The 22,779-nt window shown below is 42.4% G+C and overlaps 1 protein-coding gene across 2 annotated transcripts in view; it reads left to right on the forward strand.

The window, feature by feature from the left end:
* Positions 1-22,779, forward strand: part of Erich1 (glutamate rich 1) — a 64,250-nt gene that overhangs the window by 2,958 nt on the left and 38,513 nt on the right. For both annotated transcript variants that reach the window (XM_040733476.1, XM_013122436.3), the window contains exon 2: positions 14,763-14,909. In XM_040733476.1, coding sequence (XP_040589410.1) covers positions 14,763-14,909 — 147 coding nt within the window. The remainder of the gene's footprint in view (positions 1-14,762; positions 14,910-22,779) is intronic.

Here is a 22,779-nt window from a genome sequence, read left to right on the forward strand (position 1 = left end):
TGAGCTGAGCTGTTGGTAAAGGTCCCAGGATGGTGTTGTGACAGAAGCAGCCCATCCTCCTGGAAGTTCCCTTTGCAATCTCCCTGCTACAGCTTACTTACCAGTGTTAATGCAAACATTTGCATCCTTACCTGGGACTTAACCTGTTTATAGGGAGTTAATTGTGTGACAAGTGCTGTTAAAACCCTCTAAGGGCAAAGACTTTGAACGAAGTGTGCCTAAAACATTTTCTTCAGGACTAAAGTTTTTGTAAATGGATTTTTGGTATTTGTTTGTTTCTGAGGCAGGGTTTTGTTGCATCGTCCAGACTGGCCTTGAACATGATTAGAGTCTTAAAACCCACAATCTTCGATCTCAGCCTTGGATTACCAAGTTGCAAGCATGTGCCACAATGCCTGGCTCTCTGGTGTATTTCTGCTACTTAGAGATTCTAACCATGTTCCATTTGAATCTTATTTGGAATACTGTTTACTTTTAATTAATATTCCACAAAGCTTGCCAACTCTTGCTTAAATCTCAGCTAATCATTTTTTCTACTTCTAATTCTATCATTTATTAAATTAATATACTGCAGTGAACTTGTAAAGTGACAATGCAATTAGTTTATTCTCTTTTTTCTAGATTATAGGCAAAGGTTAAATATTTTGGCTTTTCATAGGAATAAAATGGGGGAAAAACTATCATTTTCAAGAACTCTGTGTAGAGCTGGCATACATTCAGTCAGCACATTTAAACCAGTTTTTTACTGAAAAGAAAATTCAAAGTATCAGATTTCCATAAACTACAACAGACATGGAAAAATTAATGTGTCCAATAAAATGAAGAGTTGGGTGTGTGTGTGCATGTGTATGTGTGCATACGTATATTACAGCTCGTGTGTGTGTGTGTGTGTGTACGTACATATATTACAAAGAAAAAGAGAATAACGAAAGCTGATGTTTCCTAAAGTGTAGGAACTTTTCAGAGCTTAAACTGGTCATTTGTTTTTACATCATAGTTTGAGTAGTAATATTTGGAGAGCCTTTTCTTCATACAACAGAGTGAGGTGAGAAGGGGTCGCTGTCAGACTGCAGTGGAAGATTCTACTTCTGGTCAGTTCTGATGGTTAAAAGCCCGACGGCCCCTGTTCCCCGTCACAGATCTATATTAAGTGCAAAGGTCCTGTCATAAACCCATTCGTTCTGTGTGGTTTTCCCTGCAGATGCAAGACCAAGAAGTTACATTTTAAAGGCTGGTTGTTGCTGTCAGTCTCGTTCACTCCAGTGTAATTTCTGGGAGGGTATGACTCTGTCAGTGTTGCAGCTTTCCATGAACATTCCATTTTGAAATAACTCTTGCTGAACTGTGGGAGTGAGCCCTGAGGTCACTGTATATGCCCAAGCCATGTCCAATGCCTCAGTTGCCACCGTTGTCTTCTGATTAAGATGTGGCCAGCACCATGTCTGCCTGCACGCCACCATGCTCCCTGCCATGATGATAATGGACTGAAGCTCTGAACTGTAAGCTGTCACCTCAGTTAAATGTTTTCCATTATAAGAGTTGCCATGGTCATGGTGTCTCATTGCAGCAGAAACCCTAACTAATAAAGCCTTCCATCACTTCTACTTTCCAGATGTATGGTATGTGGTCAATAAATTGAAATTTATGCATTCTAATTTTAATTAAGGCATATTATACACACAGATAATAAGGGGCAAATGAATATTTTTCTGACCAAAATATTTTTTTGAAAAATTCATTGAATATATAGGGTAAGATTTGGTTGTCTTGAAGATTGCAGAATCCATTTTTCTGTCATAGCTTTCATTTTTCCTTTTGCAGAAAACAATAGTATAAAAGAAAAATTTTTATTTATATATTTGTTTTGTTTTTACATAAGAGCTTTTCAAATTAGAAGTACATACATTCTTATGATCAGTGAAATCCTGCCACTGGAAGCATCATGTTTGGAAGTGGAGTACATTGTCCTAAGTACAATAAGCCAAGCACAGACACATATGCATGTGTTTTCACTCACTTGTGACATCTGAAAAAGTTAATGTAAGGGACTAAGAAAATGCTGAAGGAAACCCCCATACCTACATAGTATACAAGAACAGAGAGCACTGATTACCATTCCAGCATGCAGAGGTCAACACCTGTACAAAATGACAACAACCCCGAGGGAAGTGTGCAGGTTCCTTCTAAGCACAGCTAGGGGAATTTCAGGGATGGTTAGTTCATCTCAAACATAATTGGTCAAGCAAGCAGTAGTTGTATTAGTATCCTTTTAATTGGCTGAGGTTTTATCTTTGGACATACTTGGGTAAGTGTAGATGGAAAACGAGCCACATCAAAGATGCCGGGAAGGGGGGGGGGTTGTACGATACTTAGAGAGAGAGAGAGAGAGAGAGAGAGAGAGAGAGAGAGAGAGAGAGAGAGAGAGAGAGAGAGAGAGAGAGGTCACTTACATGAGAAGCCGAGAACCGGGGTCAGCGCCCTCTGATCTCTGACCATGATCGCAGCCCCAAGAGAACACACGCCTCCTTCCCGCCTCCTTCCCCCTCGTGGTCAGCGGTGCAGGTACCTAAGATCTCTCCCTAAGGTAACTCTTCAGGGGATTGCAGGAACTGTCCTTGAGACACTGTGGGGCTAGCTCAGGCCTTGTTCATGCTCTCTCACTCACTGGTCCCTGAATGTAATTGGTTGATAAATGGCCCTTTGTTGGGAGAGACACCTGTTTGCCCCTCTCAGAGAACTGACACCTAAATTCAGTCGTAAAAGTGGGACTGTTAAGGCTGGGAGTTGGTGGCGCACTCCTTTAATCCCAGCACTCGGGAGGCAGAGGCAGGTGGATCTCTGGGAGTTCTAGGCCAGCCTGGTCTACAGAGCGAGTGGGAGGATAGGCTCCAGAGCTACACAGAGAAACCCTGTCTCAAAAAATAAAAGTTTAAATCCTTCACAGGAGAGTCGAATAGTGGTCATTTGTGACCAGGGATGGAAGAGAGGAAGAGACCGGAAGGTGTCCAGGTTACACAGTAGGTATCAAAATGCAACCGGGAGGAAGAAGAGATCACTTTTAGGGTTACTTTATTTTCAAGTGTGTATGTGAGTGTGTGTCTGAGTGTAGGTGTGAGCATGTGATTGCAGTGCATGTGGAAGCCATGCCCCGTGTATGTGGAAGCCATGTCCCGTATGTGCGGAAGCCATGTCAGATGGATGTGGAAGCCATGTCCCTGCGAGTTATAGGCAGTTCTGAACTTGGGTCCTTTGCAAGGGCAGTACATACTCAACTACCGAGCCAACCCTCCAGCCTCAGGAAGAATAAAATCTATTTTCTGACACAGCAGGATAGCTGTGGTTTTCTTTGCATTGTAAATTTTATAACATATTATGTCCTTCATGAAGAACAAGGGGTTCACTCAAAGACCCCAAACACAAAGGAGTAGTAACATGAAGATATTTACTGTGATTTGACTATTATCTATTTATATGCATTGAAGTGTTGCAGTGTTCCCCATAGACATGCAGCCATTATGTGTAAGGTAAAAGGATAAATAAAATGAGAGGGACGTTCTGCAATCATATTCTGTTTTTAATTTTAATAAAAATGTGTACTGGGCTGTGAAACATCACAGAGCAGTGTGACAATTGGTATTGACTCTTCTTTCCTGGGGGAACTTGTTAGATCAGGGGGCTCTCAACCTTCCTAATCTGTGACCCTTTAATACAGTTACTCGTGTCTCGGAGACCCCCCCAACATAAAATTCTTTTCTTTTCTTTTTTTTTTTTTTTTTTTTTTTTTGGTTTTTATGAGACAGGGTTTCTCTGTATTGTTTCGGAGGCTATTGGTCCAGCCTGGCCTCGAACTCACAGAGATCCGCCTGCCTCTGACTCCCGAGTGCTGGGATTAAAGGCCTGCGCCACCAACGCCCGGCATAACATTCTTTTCTTCGCTGCTTCGTGACTGTAGTTTTGCTGCGGTTGTGAATTGTAGTGTAAATATCTGATGTGCAGGATATCTAACATGCGACCCCTTTGAAAGGGTCATTCATTCCCCCCCCCCAAAGGAGTCACGACCCACAGGTTGAGAACTGCTGTTAGACATTTGATGTCTGTACTAGCACCTCAGGTAACTAGAAAAAACAAATTCCTTGAATGCTGCCATTAACACCTTAGTTAACAATGGGGGAGATGTTTGGTTTTTATGGCAGCCATTAGTGCTTTAAACCAAGTAACTACATTGAGCGAGAGCTTATTTCCATAGGTTTGTCACAGCAATCAGGGTTCCTATTCCTCTAGCTGAAATACATGTACTTAACAGCTCTCCTAAGTTTCTAATTTCCTAAGAACATTCAGCTAGGGAGGTTTATTTTCATTTGGTTTCTGCCTTTAAGTTGAAATAGAAACATAGAGAGCCTTTAGTTCTTTCTGAAAATTATATCGAAATAACTCAATTCCCCTGTGGGAAGGAGACTTAATTTCTGTGCTTGGCGCTGGAACATATTAATTTTGACTGGGATGTTTTCTTTCACATTGGCCTTTTTCTGTATCTATCATTTCCCGCTTCTGATTGCCCGGTCAGCTTGGTAATTGTGGGGTTTTTTGGGTTTTTTTCCTCCCTGCAGGCTGGTTTTTTTTGTTGTTGGTTTTTTTTTCAAGTTGGTATTAAACACCCATCCCCTGCCCTTCATTTCCTTGTGATTGCTTTTTGACAGACTCTAGAGGTTCAAGTTAAAACTTGTTCCCATTTCTAGAAAAGGAGCAAGTTGATGAGGTGTGAGCAGGAGACAAGGCAGGCTGGCCTCTGGTTCCTAGCAGAGGCTTAGAAGCATCTACCACAGCCAGGAAGCAATTTTGTTTCGCTCACCTGACTTCTCAGAGCTTTGAGCCTCCTGGGTCCTGGGGCAGGAAGGAGCCTGCCTCCCAGGGACTAGGTAGGTCATCCAGCTCCACCTTTGTGGGGGACTTTAACCTTTTAAATGCACATTAGAATTGAGAGAGATTCTTAACATTGACTTAATTTGTAGGCCCATATTTACAGTATGTAAACACATAAATACACACGTACACACATATACATATACACACATATACCCAACAAACATGCCCAGTCAAAAAGAAGTATTTCAAGAAGTTTAATAATAAATACGTTTTTTTTTTGAGACAGAGTCTCATATATTACAGGCTAGCCTTGAAGTCGATTTATAGTCAAGGATGACCTTGAATTTCTGATAATGTTGCCTCCATTTCCTAAGTGCCAGGGTTATAGGTATGCACCATTGTGCCTGGTTTTAAGTAGTGCTGGGAGTTAAATTGAGAGCTTTGGGTGTGCTAGGTAGGCAACCTGCCCTGTCTAATACTTTATTATATGTACACCGTGGACCAGCCTTCAAAAAAAGAATAGCATCCATTCATGTCTGTTTTTAATATTAATCAAAAAAGTAAGTTGATCAATTAGAAAACATACATTGTTTATAGGAAATGGTCAAGCAGTTTACAAGTTTTGTTTTAACCTGGAGGCTCAGTGTTAGCAGTGAGCACTAAAGTGTCAATACAAATTGATGATCTAAAATAGCTAATGATGCTGTCTTAAGTTAGGGGCCCAAATGCTGTTAGTGACAGGAAAGCTATTCTTTTCGCTCACATTTGTAGACTGTGCGTGCCAGCCTGATGCATTGTAGCTGCGTCCCTCCCCTTATAAATCTTTAGGGATTCTGTTTACTGTTTTCTTAAGCACTGTAGGGAGAGAGGAAACCAACAGGGGTGTACAGTGTTCTGTTTTAGAGGACAGGTTTTTAGGTAGCAGGTTCAGTATCCGCAGTTTGAGCATCCACCCTGTGATCTCAAATTCAAGGATTAAAGTAAAGCCCACGAGTAAACCCTCCAGCAAGAGTTTGGCAGAAAGTAATTAATGATATTTTAATTTTGCTCTATAAGCTTTGCTCTTTTGCAAGTGATTTGCAAATTAAGATCACACTATTATCAGAAGATACTTTATGCTTTATATTGCGGCAGTTGGAAATATTTAGGCACTTGCTGGCAAAGTTATTTTAGATGTCAAGATATTGGGATTAAATTGGATTAATATGTATTAGTTAAACTTAATGTTAAAGACAAAAACATCCCATTTAGTAGTGATAAACCCTTTTGACATCCCTTTGAGACATCTGCATCTGTACTTATTCACAGATTTACTTCATAAATAATACATGAAAAATGGTGTGTTAGCTGCTTCTCCCCTCACTATGACAAAATAAGTAGCAGAAAAACCTGCATGAGGGAGGGTGTCTTGGGTCGCAGTTTGAGTCTGACAAGGAAGGCACAGCATGAGAAGAGGCCGGGTGCAGCTTGAGTAGGGATGGTTGGTCAGGATGCAGCTGGGTTTAGGAAGCGTGGAGAAATAAATGGCTGCTGTTGCATAGTTCACATTCTCTTGCTTCTTTTCATTCGTTCCGAGATCCCAGCCCATGGGATGGCAAGTACTGTCCACAACCAGGGTCTGTCCTTCCTCCCACTCAGATAATCCTCTCACAGACAAACCACACGTGTGAGCCTCCTAGGTACTTCTGACAATGAACGTCGATAACCACATGTTCACTCCTTGTCAGTTTGATGCCCAAACACGTCAGCTTCCATTTACTTATTTTTATTTTAGGTGGCATTGGTGTTTTGCCATGGGTGTTAGATCACCTGGAACTGGAATTACAGACAGTTGCAAGCTGCCATGTGGATGCTGGGAATTGAATCCAGGTCCTCTGCAAGAGCAGCCAGTGCTCTGAACTGCTGAACCATCTCTCCAGCCCTACACATAAGCTTGAAATGATACCATTGCCCTTCTGGCCCTATAGGCTTATGGCTATTTTGTAACATATATTCATTCCAACTTCAAAAGTCCCCATATTCTTTAATTGATTTATTTTTATTTTCTGCATATGAATGTTTTGCCTGCTTGTATGTTTGTGTACCATATGCATGCCTGATGCATGCAGAGGCCAGAAGAAGGCATTGGCTCTCCTGAAACTGGAGTTACAGATGGTTGTGAGCTGCCATGTGGGTGTTGAGAATCAAACCTGGGTCCTCTGCAAGAGCAGCCAGTGCTCATGACCTCTGAGCCATCTCTCCACTCTCCAAGTCCCTATATCTGTAAGTCTCAACATTGCTCAAAAGTACAAACTCTCTTCTGACTCAAGACAATCTCAAGGGGATAGCATTGCATATTTCCAATGTAGTGGCATAAACTCAGCATCTCTATTCTAAACGGGAATAATGGGAAAATATCAAGGGAAGACAGGACCCAAGCAAAAACACAAACCCAAGAGGACAAATGCCAAATGCTATTATAGCTCCATATCTAGCATCTGAGACCTGCAGGGGCATCATCTGGCCTCTAACAGCCTTGGGCATCGCTGCCCCTCCAGTTTTGCCACCTGTCTTTGGATTTCTAGAATGTATCTGTACCTTTCCATGTTAGACTTCTATGATCTTGGCATTTCTGACATCCTGGAGTTGCCATTGCATCTTAGACTTTAGTTTCTTAGTATTCAGTGACCTCTGAGGCTTTCCTTGTAGGAAACTCAACCCTACCCACATGGTTTGTCCTCAGCTGCTTTCCAGAACCCTGGTACAAGCCTGCATAAGCCCATAACTCTTGCATTTTGCATGCTTGCAAAACTGGCACCATGTGGAAAATCCTGTCAAGTTCTGTCATTTTAGTTGTAATCTGGCCTCCTGTCATAGCTGTAATGGCCTCTGTATATGACCCTGGGACTGCCCCCAGGCAGTTTGTTTGTTTGTTTTTGCAGTTAATCCCTTCATCCATATTTTCATTTCAGGCTCCTTGAAATAAACATTCATTTAGAAGTTGGATCCCTTAATGAGTGAGGTCTTTCCTCAGGATCCATTATCTTGTTTGCTCAGTGCATAGTATCTAGATTTCTGTTTAATGTCTGCTTTCTTCACCTGCCCTATTTGCACCTTTAAAGTCGTCCATGCTCTCTCTCTCTTCCTTACCAAACTGCGCGCACGTGTGTGTGTGCGTGTGTGTGTGTGTGTGTGTGTGTGTGTGTGTGTTTGTGTGTTCTCTCACTCAAGATCTAACTAAGAGTAGTAAGCAGTAACCATGCTATAACATGGATGTTATGCTGTTTTGAAATTTCACCTATTAACCAACTTAGTCTATTAACTTTTAATGTAGCATCGCTCGATTAACAGGACATGGGCAGAAAGCAGCCAGATTCTTCATCAGAATATAACACAGTGGGATCTAGCCTTGTTACAAAAGAGACCTTGTTCCCCTCTGAACCCTCATGGCCTGGACCTCCAGTATCTGCATTTCTCTTAGCATTCTGTTTTCTTGAACTACAGGAATGGCCATTTAAGCTCTACTTATAGCACCTTCAGACTTCTCTAACCCAGAGCACCAAACCCCGACACCCTCCCCACAAACCTGTTCCTCAGGCCTATGAACCACATAATCAGGTTTGTCACAGCAGAAGCCCCACTTCTGATACCAGTTTTTTGCATTAGTAACTTTCTTCATTTCTGTGAGAAAATGCTTGCTAAAAGCAACTTTAAAAGGAAGGGTTTATTTTGTTTCCTAGTTTGAGAGTGCCGTTCATCACTGTGTGGGAGTTACAGCTGCAGGATGAGGCAGCTGGTCAAATTCAATTCTTCAGGGATCAGGGAGAAGTGAACACTGATGTTCCGTTTGTTGTCTCATTTTTCCCCCCTTGTTATTTAGTTTGTGATCCATCCCACAGATGGATGGTACCCAGACATTGAGGGTGGATCCTCCCCCCCTCACTTAACCCTCCATGGACATGGCAGACATGTGTGTCCTAGGTGATTCTGAATTTAGTCATGTTGAACATGAGAGTTGACCATTACAGACAGTAGGACTCAACGCCACCATCTACCAATATTTAGTATGAGCATCGTGCCTAACTCCTGTGTTAAATGTTCATTCTGCCACACTGTTCACAGCAGGGTGGTGGCGGAGATGGATTTCCAGAATGCTTGTCACTTACAGACCATGTCCTCGTGCAGAGAAGTGACTGGAAACCAAAGATAAGCTTGTGAGTGGCCATGTGGGTTTACAAAGCACTTGCTGGAATAGTTTGGGATAATGGAAGGTTTCCTCTTTTATTTTTATCTTGTTTTGTTTGAACACTGTTCACTTTCGATTCATAAAGGAAGATTGCCCCTCAGTCCTGTTTGGTTAATTTATGTTTAGAAGATATCTTGACTCTTGCATACTTGAAGTTTTATGACATTTTTTACCATTCCTGTCTTCTATATAAAAAGTTGAGATATAAACTTTAAGGATTTTCATACTTAAATTGTGTATATTTATTTTGAAAATGCAAACCCATTTTCCTGCATTCATAAGTCCTTCTATGGTCTTCTTGATAGTCCAAGCCATTACTGTTGATACTCGTTCTGCCATCTTACATGTCTAATGATGAAGATACGTATGACATAGAAGTGCCTTTTTTAAAGCATTAGCATTTTTGCTGTTAGTTATGTCTGTGCTGCCTCAGTTTACTATCCAAAGACTCTTTTCTTTTGCATTCGTTCAATTGTTTATTATGTGTGCACAAACTTAGATGCACCCACATAACAACACCACCAGCAACACTTATGGGAGCCCTGTCTCCTCCTACTGTATTCCGGTGATCTCACTAAGGAGGTCAGGCTTGGCAGCAAGCCCCTCTACCCTCTGAGCCATCTCACTGTCCTAGTTTGCTTCAGAGACTAGACATGGCTTTCTGTGACCTGTAACTGCTTATTCCTGCAAAGCAGTCAGCTGTTGTTAAGCAAAGGATAAACAGAAATAGACTTGTATTACTAAATGAGCATTGAGCAATTATATCCCCTGATCCTGGTGGCAGAGAAGGTGCTGACTACAGATCCAGACTGTAGCCTGTGGAGCATGCTAGTGACTGTGTTCACTGCAGTGGAACAGACCAGACAGGACTGGCTCACCCTGAAGGAGCAAACTGCTACCAACAGAGCAATCTGAGCCAGAAAACACATGAATATAGTACAGAGCTATAACCCTCAGAATAAATGGATATCTATTAATGCATAAATGAATGAGTAATAAAAAGTAATAATCCATAAACTGTGAAAATGTAAATAGCTTCCTTAAAGAAGGATCCCATAGAATAAATCTAGAAGGAATGAGAGAATCGAAGCCAACATTGAGTCCCTCGACCATTTGTGCCATAAGCAGGACTCATAGTTGATTTAACTGACTTAGTGGAGAAGAGGCGTGAAGTCCCAAAATCTCTCTCCTGAGATATACTGGGAAGGAAACACAGTAACTTTGCAGGAAGAAATCCTAACCAGCAAACTTACCCAGGCGTGGTGGAGGCTCATGTCAGCAGAAAGGAGACAGGCTAACACTCTCAACCAAGTTGATGTGTTGAAAACATCTCCCCATAAATAACGGTGCTGTCCAATTAAAAGAACCTGAGTCTGATATCAGACAGACCAAAATTAGGACTAGTCTAAACAATATCTGACACTGATCTTCAAAATGCATCAAGAACATAAACAGCGAGGCAAACGGGAGAAGTGAACACTGGTTTATAGGATGTGGGAAGAAATGGGGGCTAGGAGAGGTGTTAGAACTGATTGTGCCATTGGTAAGATGCTGCTGAGCCTGTACCAGCACCGGCCAGTGGTGACAGTTGCTCCATGTCACGTAAGAAGTTAATCTCAGGGGACTCTGAAGGGTACGCATGGCTTCTCTGTTGTCCATGGTTTTGTACTGGAAAGTGGAAAGCAAATCAGCTCTTGAAGATTTCTTTATGGTCAGATGGAATGACTGGTTAGTGAAGACCTGAACAGACAGCATGGTGGCTGCATTGGCCAGGGTTCCTGTTAAAGACATGGGGGACAGTGCGGGCTGAGGTCTCCAGACCACGGGGATCCAGCAGTGTCTTAGCCAAAGAGAAACTAGCGTAGGAAGGCACAAGGTTTGAAGAAGGGAAGGTAAGTTGAGGCTTGGTTGTTAAAGTACCAGAGAGAAAGGAGGCTGAGAGGTGTGGTTATTCAGCAGGCTGTTAGAAACAGGTCTAGAAATAGACAAGCTAGAGACAGCTTCACCCTTTGAGGAGATGGTCAGGCCATGTGAGGAATCAGGCAGGCGGAACATATAGAAAGGAGGAAGGAACACTGGCAGATCCAAGAGCATCCTCCCACTTATGATGGGGGAGGGCAGTCAGACAGACAGACAGACCAAGAGTGACGGAGTAATGAGGAGACTCTTGGCACTTGGGAGCTCTTCCAGGGTCTCATGGATGGCGCAGACCACCCCCTACCTGCCTGGAAGTTTTTCCTGAGATAAGAACCATCTTTCTAAACCCCTAGAAAAGGTGCAGCCACCTGCAGAAGTCCCGCGGGTAAGAGTGAGAAATAAAGTGGGTGGAGAATCCGGGAGGCCTTACAATTCTCCGGTCTTGGCTGACTGTGATAACAGATTCATCCTTGACTTTGAGTCCTGCAGGGCACGGTTGCAGATTGCTTGCTGTTCGTCCCCCTCTCTCTTCTGTGCTGAGGAGGCCGAGCCGTAGCCTGCTTTTCAAAGAAATGCCCACTGCCAATCATGGACTGGCCCCTTCCTTTTACCTTACTTTAAAGTTCCCATGAGGTTGGTACATCTGTATTAATTATTTTCACTTGGAGCATTTAATAGTTTTGTCACAAAACTGCCATTAATTAAATTCTGTGGAAAATACTTCCTAATCTTTGTTCTTCGGTACATTCTTACTGTGTTGCTTGTGTTTACCTGGAAATCTCTATTGGAAAACCTTGGCAGACATTGATCTGGAGCTCTCATACTTCAGTCTGTACCTGGTTTTGTGTGTGTGTGTGTGTGTGTGTGTGTGTGTGTGTGGGTAGTGGGTAGGTGGTGGTGGTGTGTGTGTGTGTGTGTGTGGTGGGTGGTGTGTGTGTGTGTGTGGTAGGGTGGTGGGTGGGTGTGTATGGGGGTGTGTGGGTGGGTGGTGTGTGTGTGTGTACATACGCTCACACATGTGCATGTATTTAAACATCAGCTTTCTTGTTTAATAAGACTCTGGGGTGAAGTTCAGTGTGTCCCAGAGATGGCCTGATTTCTTCTATGCGGGTGTTCACCTTTGGGATTGTTTTTTCTTTCTTTTTGGCATCCTTTTGCTTTGGGTAGCCGCTTAGCCACCGGCTTCCATTGCATTGCTTGGCCCTGACTATTATGTGGCATTTCTTCCCAGTATTTTCATCTTTCCATGCCTGAGCAGACACACATGCACACGTACCAGAGGCTGTGGCTTGGAGGTGGTCTCAGCTCCGTGGTGGTATTGCTTTTTCTCCACAAGTCTTTTAAACTTGGAACTTCTCTGTCCTTCTTCATAAAACAGAGTCTTTAGTTACAACTTTGTACTAGAATTTGTTATAGTTCATGAAAATACTTGTTCATAGACCATTTGTAAATGTATATCTGTCTTTTGTTTCTCCTAGGAATACCCACCATATTCATTTGGAATAAGATATTTGCTCCATTACCATTTGGAAAAAATACCCATGACAATTTGGTTTTATGTGAAAATTTAAGCTTTCTTTTTAAATACGTTATAGTATATTGTTAGAAATGTTTCACAGGCTATCTGGCTCTTCCCCATAGCCCAAGATGTCATTTGCAGCTTGTGTGGATACTAAGGTGTATTCCACATGGGTTGTCCCACACATGGTCCTTCTATACAAGCGTCTTGGTTCTGCTCATCATCAACAGATTATATGAGACCCACACTTTGTCAGGGTCCAAAATGCTATGTAATAATAATATGTAGAAAATCTCTTATTGCCAGGACCTCACAGCCCCATGGTCTCACATGATAAAGTGACAGCATATAAAATTATACAAGTGACACATCTTTACAGTGTACAAGAGCATTATCCCACCTCAGTTCTATTCACTAAAACAAACAAAATACACACACACACACACACACACACACACACAAAGGGGAAGGGAGAGAGGGGTATAAAACAAACCAAGAAAGTAGAAGATTTATACAATGAAAACTTTAAAACACTGAAGACACAGTTGAAGAAGACCCCAGTGGATGGAGAGACCCCCATGCGCATGCATTGATTGGTAGGATTAATATTGTGAAAATGGCTTCCTATCAAAAACAGTGTGCAAATTCAGTGCAATTTATCAAATTTGTAACACAATTCTAAACAGAAATTGGAAAAAAATCTTAAATTCACATGGAGACATGAGAGACCCCAGATAGCCAAAACCATGTCGAGCATTAAGAACACTGCTGGAGATACCCATCCCAGATTTTAAAACCACAGAGTCTTAGTAGTAGGATGGCATGATGCCTGCACAGAAGCAGACTCCTTGATCAAGGGAATGAACTAAGGACCCAAGTCTAAGTGCAGCCACCTGATTTTTGATAAGGACGCCAAGAATACACATTGGAAGGAAAGACAGCATCTTTCTCTGTGTGGGGAAGCCTGGACATTTACATGTGAAAGAATGAAATGTGGAATTCCAGACTGATTAAAGATCTCAATGTTAGGCCTGAAACAGAAACTTGTAGAAGAAAGACTATCAAGTACAAAAAAAATGTATTTGCTACCACTGAAACGCACATTAAAAGGGGTTACCCAGCACACATTATCTGAGAGTGTGATCCTTTTATAGCTAGAGTGTTTCTGTGAATGACCAAGGAAATCTCATCTGCTTCATCTACAGCCACTCAATGTCCTTTCTCTTAGTTCTGATACTGGAAATCACTGTCTTCAGGTGTCTTGATTCTACATCTTCCACTGTCTCCCTAAAGGTTCTAGGATCCTTAGGCATCATGAGAATGAAGCTAGAAAATAAAGTGAAGAATTTCCACATTCAAAGCTGTAGGGCAACTACACCTATGTAATATATCAGATCAGGCCAAATCACACCGTGTTAAAGTCCAGGTTTTAATCTGAGCAAAGCATCCCCTGGTGGTCTTGGGAAAGAAGGGAAACTACATGGCCTTTCCTTAAGAGGCTGTTTAAATACCCTGCAGGCATGGTCTTGAGCATCTCTGGGGGAGGAGCTGACCTTTGGTGGCTTTTGGAGGGGCGAGGTCTGGAGTGAGAGCGGAGATGGTCATCTAGCTTCCACCTAGACAGAATGTATTGCCCTTCCATGCCATGCTGCTCTCCTCATAGCTAACCTGCCACACCTCAGGCTATAGGAGACATACAACCTACGCATGGACTGTCCAGTCTAGCTGGTTTCTGGAACCTAGTGCCAATTCCACTGTGTGGTGACTCATTGACTCTCAGTGTAGGAAAAACTGCAATGTAAGATGGACCTCCATCAGGGAAATGCAGGGTCATGTAGCACAGATGCCTCCTGCAGGTGCAGTAACAGGTGACGCCCTGAGCGCTCTTCATCCCTGGCAGGCTGATGATCTCCGCTACCTGCAAGTGTGTGCCTTGAGAAGGCCAGAAAACACAAAGTGGATCATGCTCTAAGCGGTGGGGCCTGTGTGGAGTCATTTGAGGGGCAGAGGTCATGGGAGTCCATTTGAAGAGCGGTCTCTGGGAGGTCATCTGCCAACAGTGTCAGCATAGTGGCCTGAGAGCATGCACCTCGGGCGTCTCTTGGAGGACTAGTTTGACCAGCATTAGAACCTGCCGCTTGGCTTTTGGGTAGTAAGTACACCTTTGCTTTGAATGAAAGTCATATGTAATTTAAGTAAATGTAAATCATCCCTATTGTTAATCTGTTGCCTTTGTAGTGTTTACTGAAAAAGTGCTGAAGAGACTTTTCCCTAATGTTTCGAGTGGACACGATAAGGGGACGCCTCAGACCACTGCTTTGGAGACACCGCCCAAGAATGTGACCCCGGAGGCAGTCGAGCACACGCATGGTCACAGGCTGGCAGGTAAGGACGGGTTGCAGGTGTCAGTGTTCCTCGACACTTAATGCCGGGTGTGTGTCCCCTTAGACTGGGCCTTCTGTGCAGAACACACTTCAAGTGGTAACTGGCAGGACTGCCTCATTCTCTACACGTACAGTGTGAGTCAGCTGACTTGATGGAGGACATTCCCAGCCGCGGAGGCCGCCCTGTGGTTTTGTTGGGTTCATTTCATGTTGTGCTCTTACGGGGGTGACTGGACGTGTGAGTGGTCTGGGCTCAGCTACAGTGAGGACAGTAGCCTCTGCCACTGTCACTTACCCACGGTCAACACGTTGATTCCTGACAGCCTCTTTGGTACCAGTTTGGCTTCTGTTCATCCAGGAAGAGCGGCTGATGCTCCTTGTGCATTACTCTTTGGCAAATATTTATCCTGGAGAAGTGGGCAGCAGGGAAGCCTGTTGTGAGAGCCCCAACGATTCCAGTTCCCAAGCACTTTAGTGTGTCACCCTAGGGGACATTTCATCAAAAGTCGTGTGCCTGGACCACACGATGTACAGGCCCAGAGGGTGAAACTCCTGTGTCCCTCACTAATGTTGGACTTAGGAATTTTTTAATATCACTTCGTCAATTTTTATATAATTTTAATTTTTTGAAATTATAATTAAACCATTTCTTCCCCTCTCTTTCCTTCCTCCAACCCCTCCCATGTACACCACTTCTTGCTCTCAAATTCATGATCTCTTTTCTTTCAGTGTTCTTCCATGTGGGGTTGGTGTGTGTGTGTGTGTGTGTTACCTCTGTATAAATGTGTGTGTATGTGTGTGTCTATAAGTGTGTGTGTATGTGTGTGTTTAGTCCATATGCTGTTACGTGTGTGTGTGTGTGTGTGTGTGTGTGTGTGTGTGTGATTTCAGGGCTGACCATTTGGCATTGGTTAACCAATTGGAGGCAGGGGAGGATGCTCTCCCTTGAAGAAGACTATTTCTTCCACTCCATCATCCCTTAGTTGTCTGTAGTTCTTTGTCTAGGGTCAAGGCCTTGTAAGCTTTCCTCCTGGCATGTTAGCATGTCGTCATTGTTCAGGCCTTCTTTAGGCAACATGTTGATGAGATTTCATGGGTGTATCTTCTTTGACATTTCTAGGAGATATAGTCTTAACACACATCCTGTTTCTATAGCTATTACACTGTTTCTGACTCCTCTTGTGCGATGATTCCTGAGCCTTAGGTGCAAGAATTGTTATAGATGTTTCAGCTGAGACTGGGTACCACACAATATCTTGATCTCTTAGCCTCTGCATTTTGACCAGTTATGGTTTTCTGTAATGGTTTCCATCTATTACAAACAGAAGTTTCCTTGATCAAATGTGTGAATTGCACTTATCTATGAGTATAAGGATAAATATTTAGAATATGGCTAGGGATTATGCTGATTTAGTAAAGTGGTAGTTGTAGGTTATTCTCCAAGATCCATGACTTCTCTTGCACCAGAGAGTTGGGTAGGTCTCCCTTTTATTGAGTGGGTCTTAAGACCAATTAGAGGGCTGTTCGTTACCACCAAGGCGTGTGTGCTGTTAGTGCACCCTTACGATTATAGTGCCATGGTGGTTGATGTGGTTCATAGGTGTCATAGCTGGGCCAGACTATTGGTTGCCTTCCTCCCTTGGAAGCTTGCATCAATCCTTCTGGTACCATGAAAGCTGGTCTTCAGGGAGGAGGCTTTCTGGTCAGTTCCAGCTCAGGTCTTTTGGGTTCTATGTCCCAAAGTGTATGGTGTCTTCAGCAATTGAGACTTAACCTACCACTTCAAGGAGGCAATCAAGGGTTGTAGCGGTGGCCTATAATGTTTTAGGAGTCTCTTGGGCAACCCCAGTCAACAATTCAGAAGAGGGCTTCTCATACCTGGTGTTGTGGGTTTTGATAGATAGTCCTTGGATCTTGGCGGAGCATTATCAGCCCAGATGAGGTTTCATTTGAACTATATAAATATAAATATATATACATATATATGTGTGTGTGTGTGTGTACAGACTTACATGTAATACATGTAATTTTAGTTAAGTAGATATGATTCCTTATACTTTTTCAGACATCCTTACAGTTATTTTACTACACTGTCACCATCTGTATTAATTTCCCTCCTCTCTATCATTAAAGCCCCCCCCTCAAGTTTCCCCTTCTCCTATTTCCCCCTTAAAATCACTGGTACTTTGCTTTCCCAGCTCTACTGCTCCCCGTCTGCTGTCCTGGGTTTTGAAGTTACTCCAGGTTATGTGCTCACAGTTGAAGACTTGGAGTCAGGAGCCACAGATGAGAGAGGGCACTCAGCATTTGTCTTTCTGAGTCTGAGTTACTTCACTCAATGTAATCGTTTCCAGTTCTAGGTATTTAACTGCAAATTTCATGGTATCATTTTTCCTTATAGCTAAATATTAATTCATTGTGTATATACATATACCACCTTTTCATTATCCATCCTTCTGTTGAAATTTCATTACCTAGCTATTTTGAATGGAGAAGTAATGAACATAGATCGCTATGTCAAGTCCTTTGGACATATGCCAAGGAGTGGTACATCTGGGTACTGTGGTAGATTTATCTCTGGCTTTTTTTGAGGGTTCTCCATACTCCAGTTTCCAGAGTGCCTACTCCAGTTTCCATTCCCCACCAACAGTGAGTCAAGGCTCCCTTTCCTCTCTATCCTTTTCAGCATTCCTCGTCTGTTGTTTTGTTGATCTTTGCCACTCTGACTGGAGTAAGATGGTTTTGATTTGCATTCTTCTGATTGTTAGGGATGATGAACATTTTCTGAGCTATTTCTAAGCCATTTTTATTTCTTCTATTGAGCTCTCTCTCTTTAGCTCCAAAGCCCCCCCTTTTTTTCTTGGTGGGGCCATTTGTCTCTGTTGCTCTTTATTGTTTGAGCTCTTTGTGCATTCTGGATATTAATCCTCTGTCAGATAGACAGCTGGGAAAGATTACTGTTTTGTGAGCTTCTTCATTCAATTATTTCTTTAACTGTACAGAAGCTTTTCAGTTTTATGAAGCCCCACTTGTCAGTTTTTGGCTTAATTCCTAGGTAAATGGGGCCCTATTCAGAAAACCCTTTCCTATGTCCTATCATCCTGTGATGCACTATCTTTACTTCTACAGGTTTCGATGTTCCAGGTTTCACATTAGGTTTTGCTCTATCTGGAGTTAGTTTTTGTGCAAGATGATAAAACCTTGTCTAATTTCTCCCACACCATTAGCTGAAGATGCTGTCTTCTCCGTGCATGCTATGGGCATCTTTGTCAAACACTAGATAAATTACACATACTCATGGGCACAGCTAATGCAGTGTTGTTTGTGTTCTCAGTGGTACTTTGTGTGTTAGTAATTATAGTTTTTTTTTTCTTTCTACATCTTCTTAGCTATAGTCATTTCTCTCTTCAGCCCAACATACTGCATCCTGTATTTTCTTTAGGTTTGGCCTGTAGGATGTAACTTCTTAAGGTTGTTTGTGTCAGGGAAAGTTTTCCTTTCTCCTATAACTATGGTTGGTAGCTGGTACTGTAGTCTGTGTTGGTCATCATACATCTTTTGGATCCATTGCTCATGCCCAGACTATCAGTCACGTTTCACATTCCATCACAAACCACGGGTACCACTGTCTGCGTACCTCATTCCGGCCTCTTGTCATGGGAAACTCTGAACTGGAACTGGTTTTCCCCTTAAGTGGTATACTTGTTGGAGTGGCTGAGGGTGTGAATCTTGGTAGGAGCACATTATTTTAAATGTTTGGACAATTTAACAAGATGCAGGAGGAACGGACTGGGAAACCATAAATGCAAAGACTGAGTAGGATATGATCTGACACCTACTCCACAGCTTCCCATTAAAATCACTCCACTCTTCCAAGTGGCGATTGGCATCTGGACTGACAAAGTACAAATGAGGAACAGCTCCTGTAGCCAGGGACGGGGCAGTTGATGAGAAAGTGTTGCCTGGGGGTGTTTTGCATCTTGTAGGTGGGCTTTTGACTGTCATGGATCTTGCAGTTGGGAGCCTGAGCCAACTTTTCCTCATTCTCTAAGATGTGGGAGGGGGAAAAACCTGTATCAGGCTATTCTCATTTGAGCTTCAAGTTATAAATCTGAGTACTCAACATCTGAAATTGGTTCTCTGTGGTATATTCATAGGAGGAAATGTTTTCATGCATTAAAGTCAGGCTATTAAGTGGTATTACTTGATAGGAGAGAAATGCATTCCAGCCATGTAAACAAATTCTGATTTTAAATATTCTATTGAGTTTTAACAGTGGCTGTTTTATTGATGGAACTATGAAAATTGTTAACTCTTTTCCTTGACTAATGGCCATGCTTGCTGTAACATCTAGAATTTTCATTGTTATTATTGTTTCTTAAGGTACAAAAGCCTGGTCCTCAGCCACTAGAGAAATACAAAAGAGGGTAATGTTGGGGGAGAGAGACATGATGTTGCACATTTTATCGTATGCAAAGGTACATGTAATTGCACATGTGTGTATAATATGTGGTATGGGAGCAAAGTGGGAGGAAGGGCTCTATCAAGGGGAGAAGGTATGGGGAAGACAGCAGGAGTGAATTAGGGGCAGGGTACAATGATCTATATATATGAAAGTATGTGTGCTAACTGAAACTGTTTTAGGAATCTAAAAATATAACTATGAGGAAAAACCCAAAACTGCTTTTTTTTAGGAATTGATTTTTAAATTTAAATTAGAAACAAGGTTGCTTGACATGTCAATCCCAGGTCCATTCCTGTCTTCTCTCCCCCAATACCCACTCCAGGGAGGGTACCCATAGTCATTTCATCCAGGAGAGGGCCTAGACCCTCCCCCAAGAGTCCAGGCTGAGAGAGCATCTCTCATTGTGGGATGGGCACCCAAAGTCCATTTGTATGCCAGGGATAAATACTGATCTACTACCCAAGGTCCCATAGATTTCCTAGGCCTCCTTACTGACACTCACATTCAGGGTGTCTGGATCAGTCCCATGCTGGATTCCCAAGCTGGAGTTCAAGAGCTCCCCCTTGTTCAGGTCAGCTGTTTCTGTGGGTTAAATAAGCCCAGTCTTGACCCCTATGCTCATCAGTCCTCCCTCTCTGTCACTGGGTTCCTTGAGTTCTTCTCAGTGCTTAGCTGTGGGTGTCTGCTTCTGCTTCCATCAGTAATTGGTTGGAGGTTCTGTTTCCCAGACTCTCTGGCAGTGGGATTGTAGGCTGACACTCCCCTGATCCATGTCTAAAATCCATATATGAGTGAGTACATACCATGCTTGTCTTTTTGTGACTGGAATACCTCACTCAGGATGATTTCTTCTAGTACTATCCATTTGCCTGCAAATTTCAAGATTCCATTGTTTTTCCCCACTGAATAGTACTCCATTGTGTAAATGTACCACATTGTCTCTATCCACTCTTCAGTTGAGGGGCATCTAGGTTGCTTCCAGGTTCTGGCTATTACAAATAATGCTGCTATGAACATAGTGGAACAGATAGATGTCCTTGTTGTTGTATCTTTTGGATATATGCCTGAAAGTGGAATTGCTGGATCTTGTGGTAGACTGATTCCCATTTTCCTGAGGAATCTCCATACTGATTTCCAAAGTGGCTGTACGAGTTGGCACTCCCACCAGCAGTGGAAGAGTGTTCCCCTTTCTCCACATCCCCTCCAGCATAAATTGTCATTGGCGTTTTTGATTTTAGCCATTCTGACAGGAGTAAGATGGTATCTCAGAGTTGTTTTGATTTGTATTTCCCTGATGGCTAGGGATATTGAGCACTTTTTTAAGTACCTCTCATCCATTTTAAACTCCTCTATTGAGAATTCTCTATTTAGTTCTGTAGGCCACTTTTTAATTGGATCCTTTGGTGTTTTGGAGACTTGCTTCTTGAGTTCCTTGTAAACTTTAGAGATCAGCCCTCTGTCAGATGTGTGATTAGTGAATATCTTTTCCCATTCTGTGGGCTGCTGTTTTGTCTTGTTGACTGTGTCCTTTGCCTTACAGAAGCTTCTCAGTTTCGGGAGGTCCCATGTATTGATTATTGACCAGAGTATCTGTACTACTGGTGTTATATTCAGGAAGCAGTCTCCTGTACCAATTCATTCAAAGGTACCTCCCACTTTGTCTTCTAAAGAGTTCAGTGTGGCTGGATTTATGTTAAGATCTTTGATCCATTTGGACTTAAGTTTTGTGCATGGTGATAGCCATGGGTCTATCCCCATTCTTCTGCATGCCAGCATCCAGTTATGCCAGAAGATCAGATGTTCAATTCAATTCAATTCCATTAATCTACCTGTCTATTTTTGTGCCAATACCAAGCTGTTTTCAGGACTATAGCTCTATAATAGAGTTTGAAATCAGGGATGGTAATGCCTCTGGAAGTTCCTTTTTTGTACTGGGTTGTTTTGGCTATCCTGGGTCTTTTGTTTTTCCATATAAAGTTTATTATTGTTGTTCTTTCAAGGTCTGTGAAGAATTGTGCTGGGATTTTAATGGAGATTGCATTGAATCTGTAGATTGCTTTTGGCAGGATTGCCATTTTTACCACGTTGATCCTACCTATCCAAGAGCATAGGAGATCTTTCCATTTTCTGGTGTCCTCTTTAATTTCTTTCTTTAAAGACTCAAAGTTCTTGCAATACAGGTCTTTCACTTGTTTGGTTAGCGTTACCCCAAAGTATTTTATGTTGTTTGTGGCAATTGTAAAGGGTGTTGTTTTTCCTGATTTCTTTCTCAGCCCTTTTATCATCTGTATATAGTAGGGCTACTGATTTTCTTGAGTTGATCTTGTATCCTGCCACTTTGCTGAAAGTATTTATCAGCTGTAGGAGTTCCCTGGTAGAGTTTTTTTGGGTCACTCATGTAAACTATCATATCATCTGCAAATAGTGAAAGTTTGACCTCTTCCTTTCCAATTTGTATCCCCTTGATCTCTTTTTGTTGTCTTATTGCTCTAGCTAGAACTTCAAGTACAATACTGAAGAGGCATGGAGAGAGTGGACAGCCTTGTTTTGTTCCTGATTTTAGAGGAATCACGTTGAGTTTCTGTCCATTTAGTTTGATGTTGGGTGTTGGTTTGTTGTATATAGCTTTTATGATTTTTAGGTATGTTCCTGTTACCTGATCTCTCCAAGACCTTTATTATGAAGGGGTGTTGGATTCCAAAACTGCTTTTAAAATTGTCTTGAATAATCCTTGCTAAGTCTTCTTACCATTGTCATGAATAGGAAGTAAAGAAATTAAATGTATGTTCATTTAGACGAATGTTGTAAGGTCTTCAAATCACCAAATCCCTTCAAGTGTCCATTAAGGATACTCCATTGGAAAAGTAACTGCAGGATACATGTAAGAGTTTCATTGTCCTGTAGACACATGCATCACTTATCACTTGGGGTTTAGGAATCCTCCCTGAAACTACACTAAGTCATACCTACGTCAGCATTAACACCTCACAGAGAGTCCCACAGCCTTCTGTTGCTACATTGGATCAGGTCACCTTGCTCTATAGGTCAGTGTACACGCTCATTATTGAGGAATTGGAGTCTGTGTTGTGGAACTCTTGACTGTCCTGATCCTTATGGTCTTCCCTAGACCCCTGGCAAAGGAGGTATTGATTGCTTCATTAGTGTATTCAGTAACTGGCACGTGAATTTGTCTGGGGAAATACAAGCATCTATAGAACAAAGGGACACCCAGTGTGAGCTTGCAGCAGCAGCAACAGAGAGTGACAGCTCCCCTGAGTCTTCACATACTCAGATGTCATTACTAATGTCCTCCTGAAGGCCTTCTTTGTGTTGTTTGTAGTGAGTTAATTCAGTCCTCGGCTCTACCACCAGCATGAGGATGCTGTCCTTGGTGCTGACTCCAGCC

This window comes from Mesocricetus auratus, unplaced genomic scaffold (genome assembly GCF_017639785.1).
Source record: "Mesocricetus auratus isolate SY011 unplaced genomic scaffold, BCM_Maur_2.0 Super-Scaffold_100031, whole genome shotgun sequence".
NCBI lineage: Eukaryota > Metazoa > Chordata > Mammalia > Rodentia > Cricetidae > Mesocricetus > Mesocricetus auratus.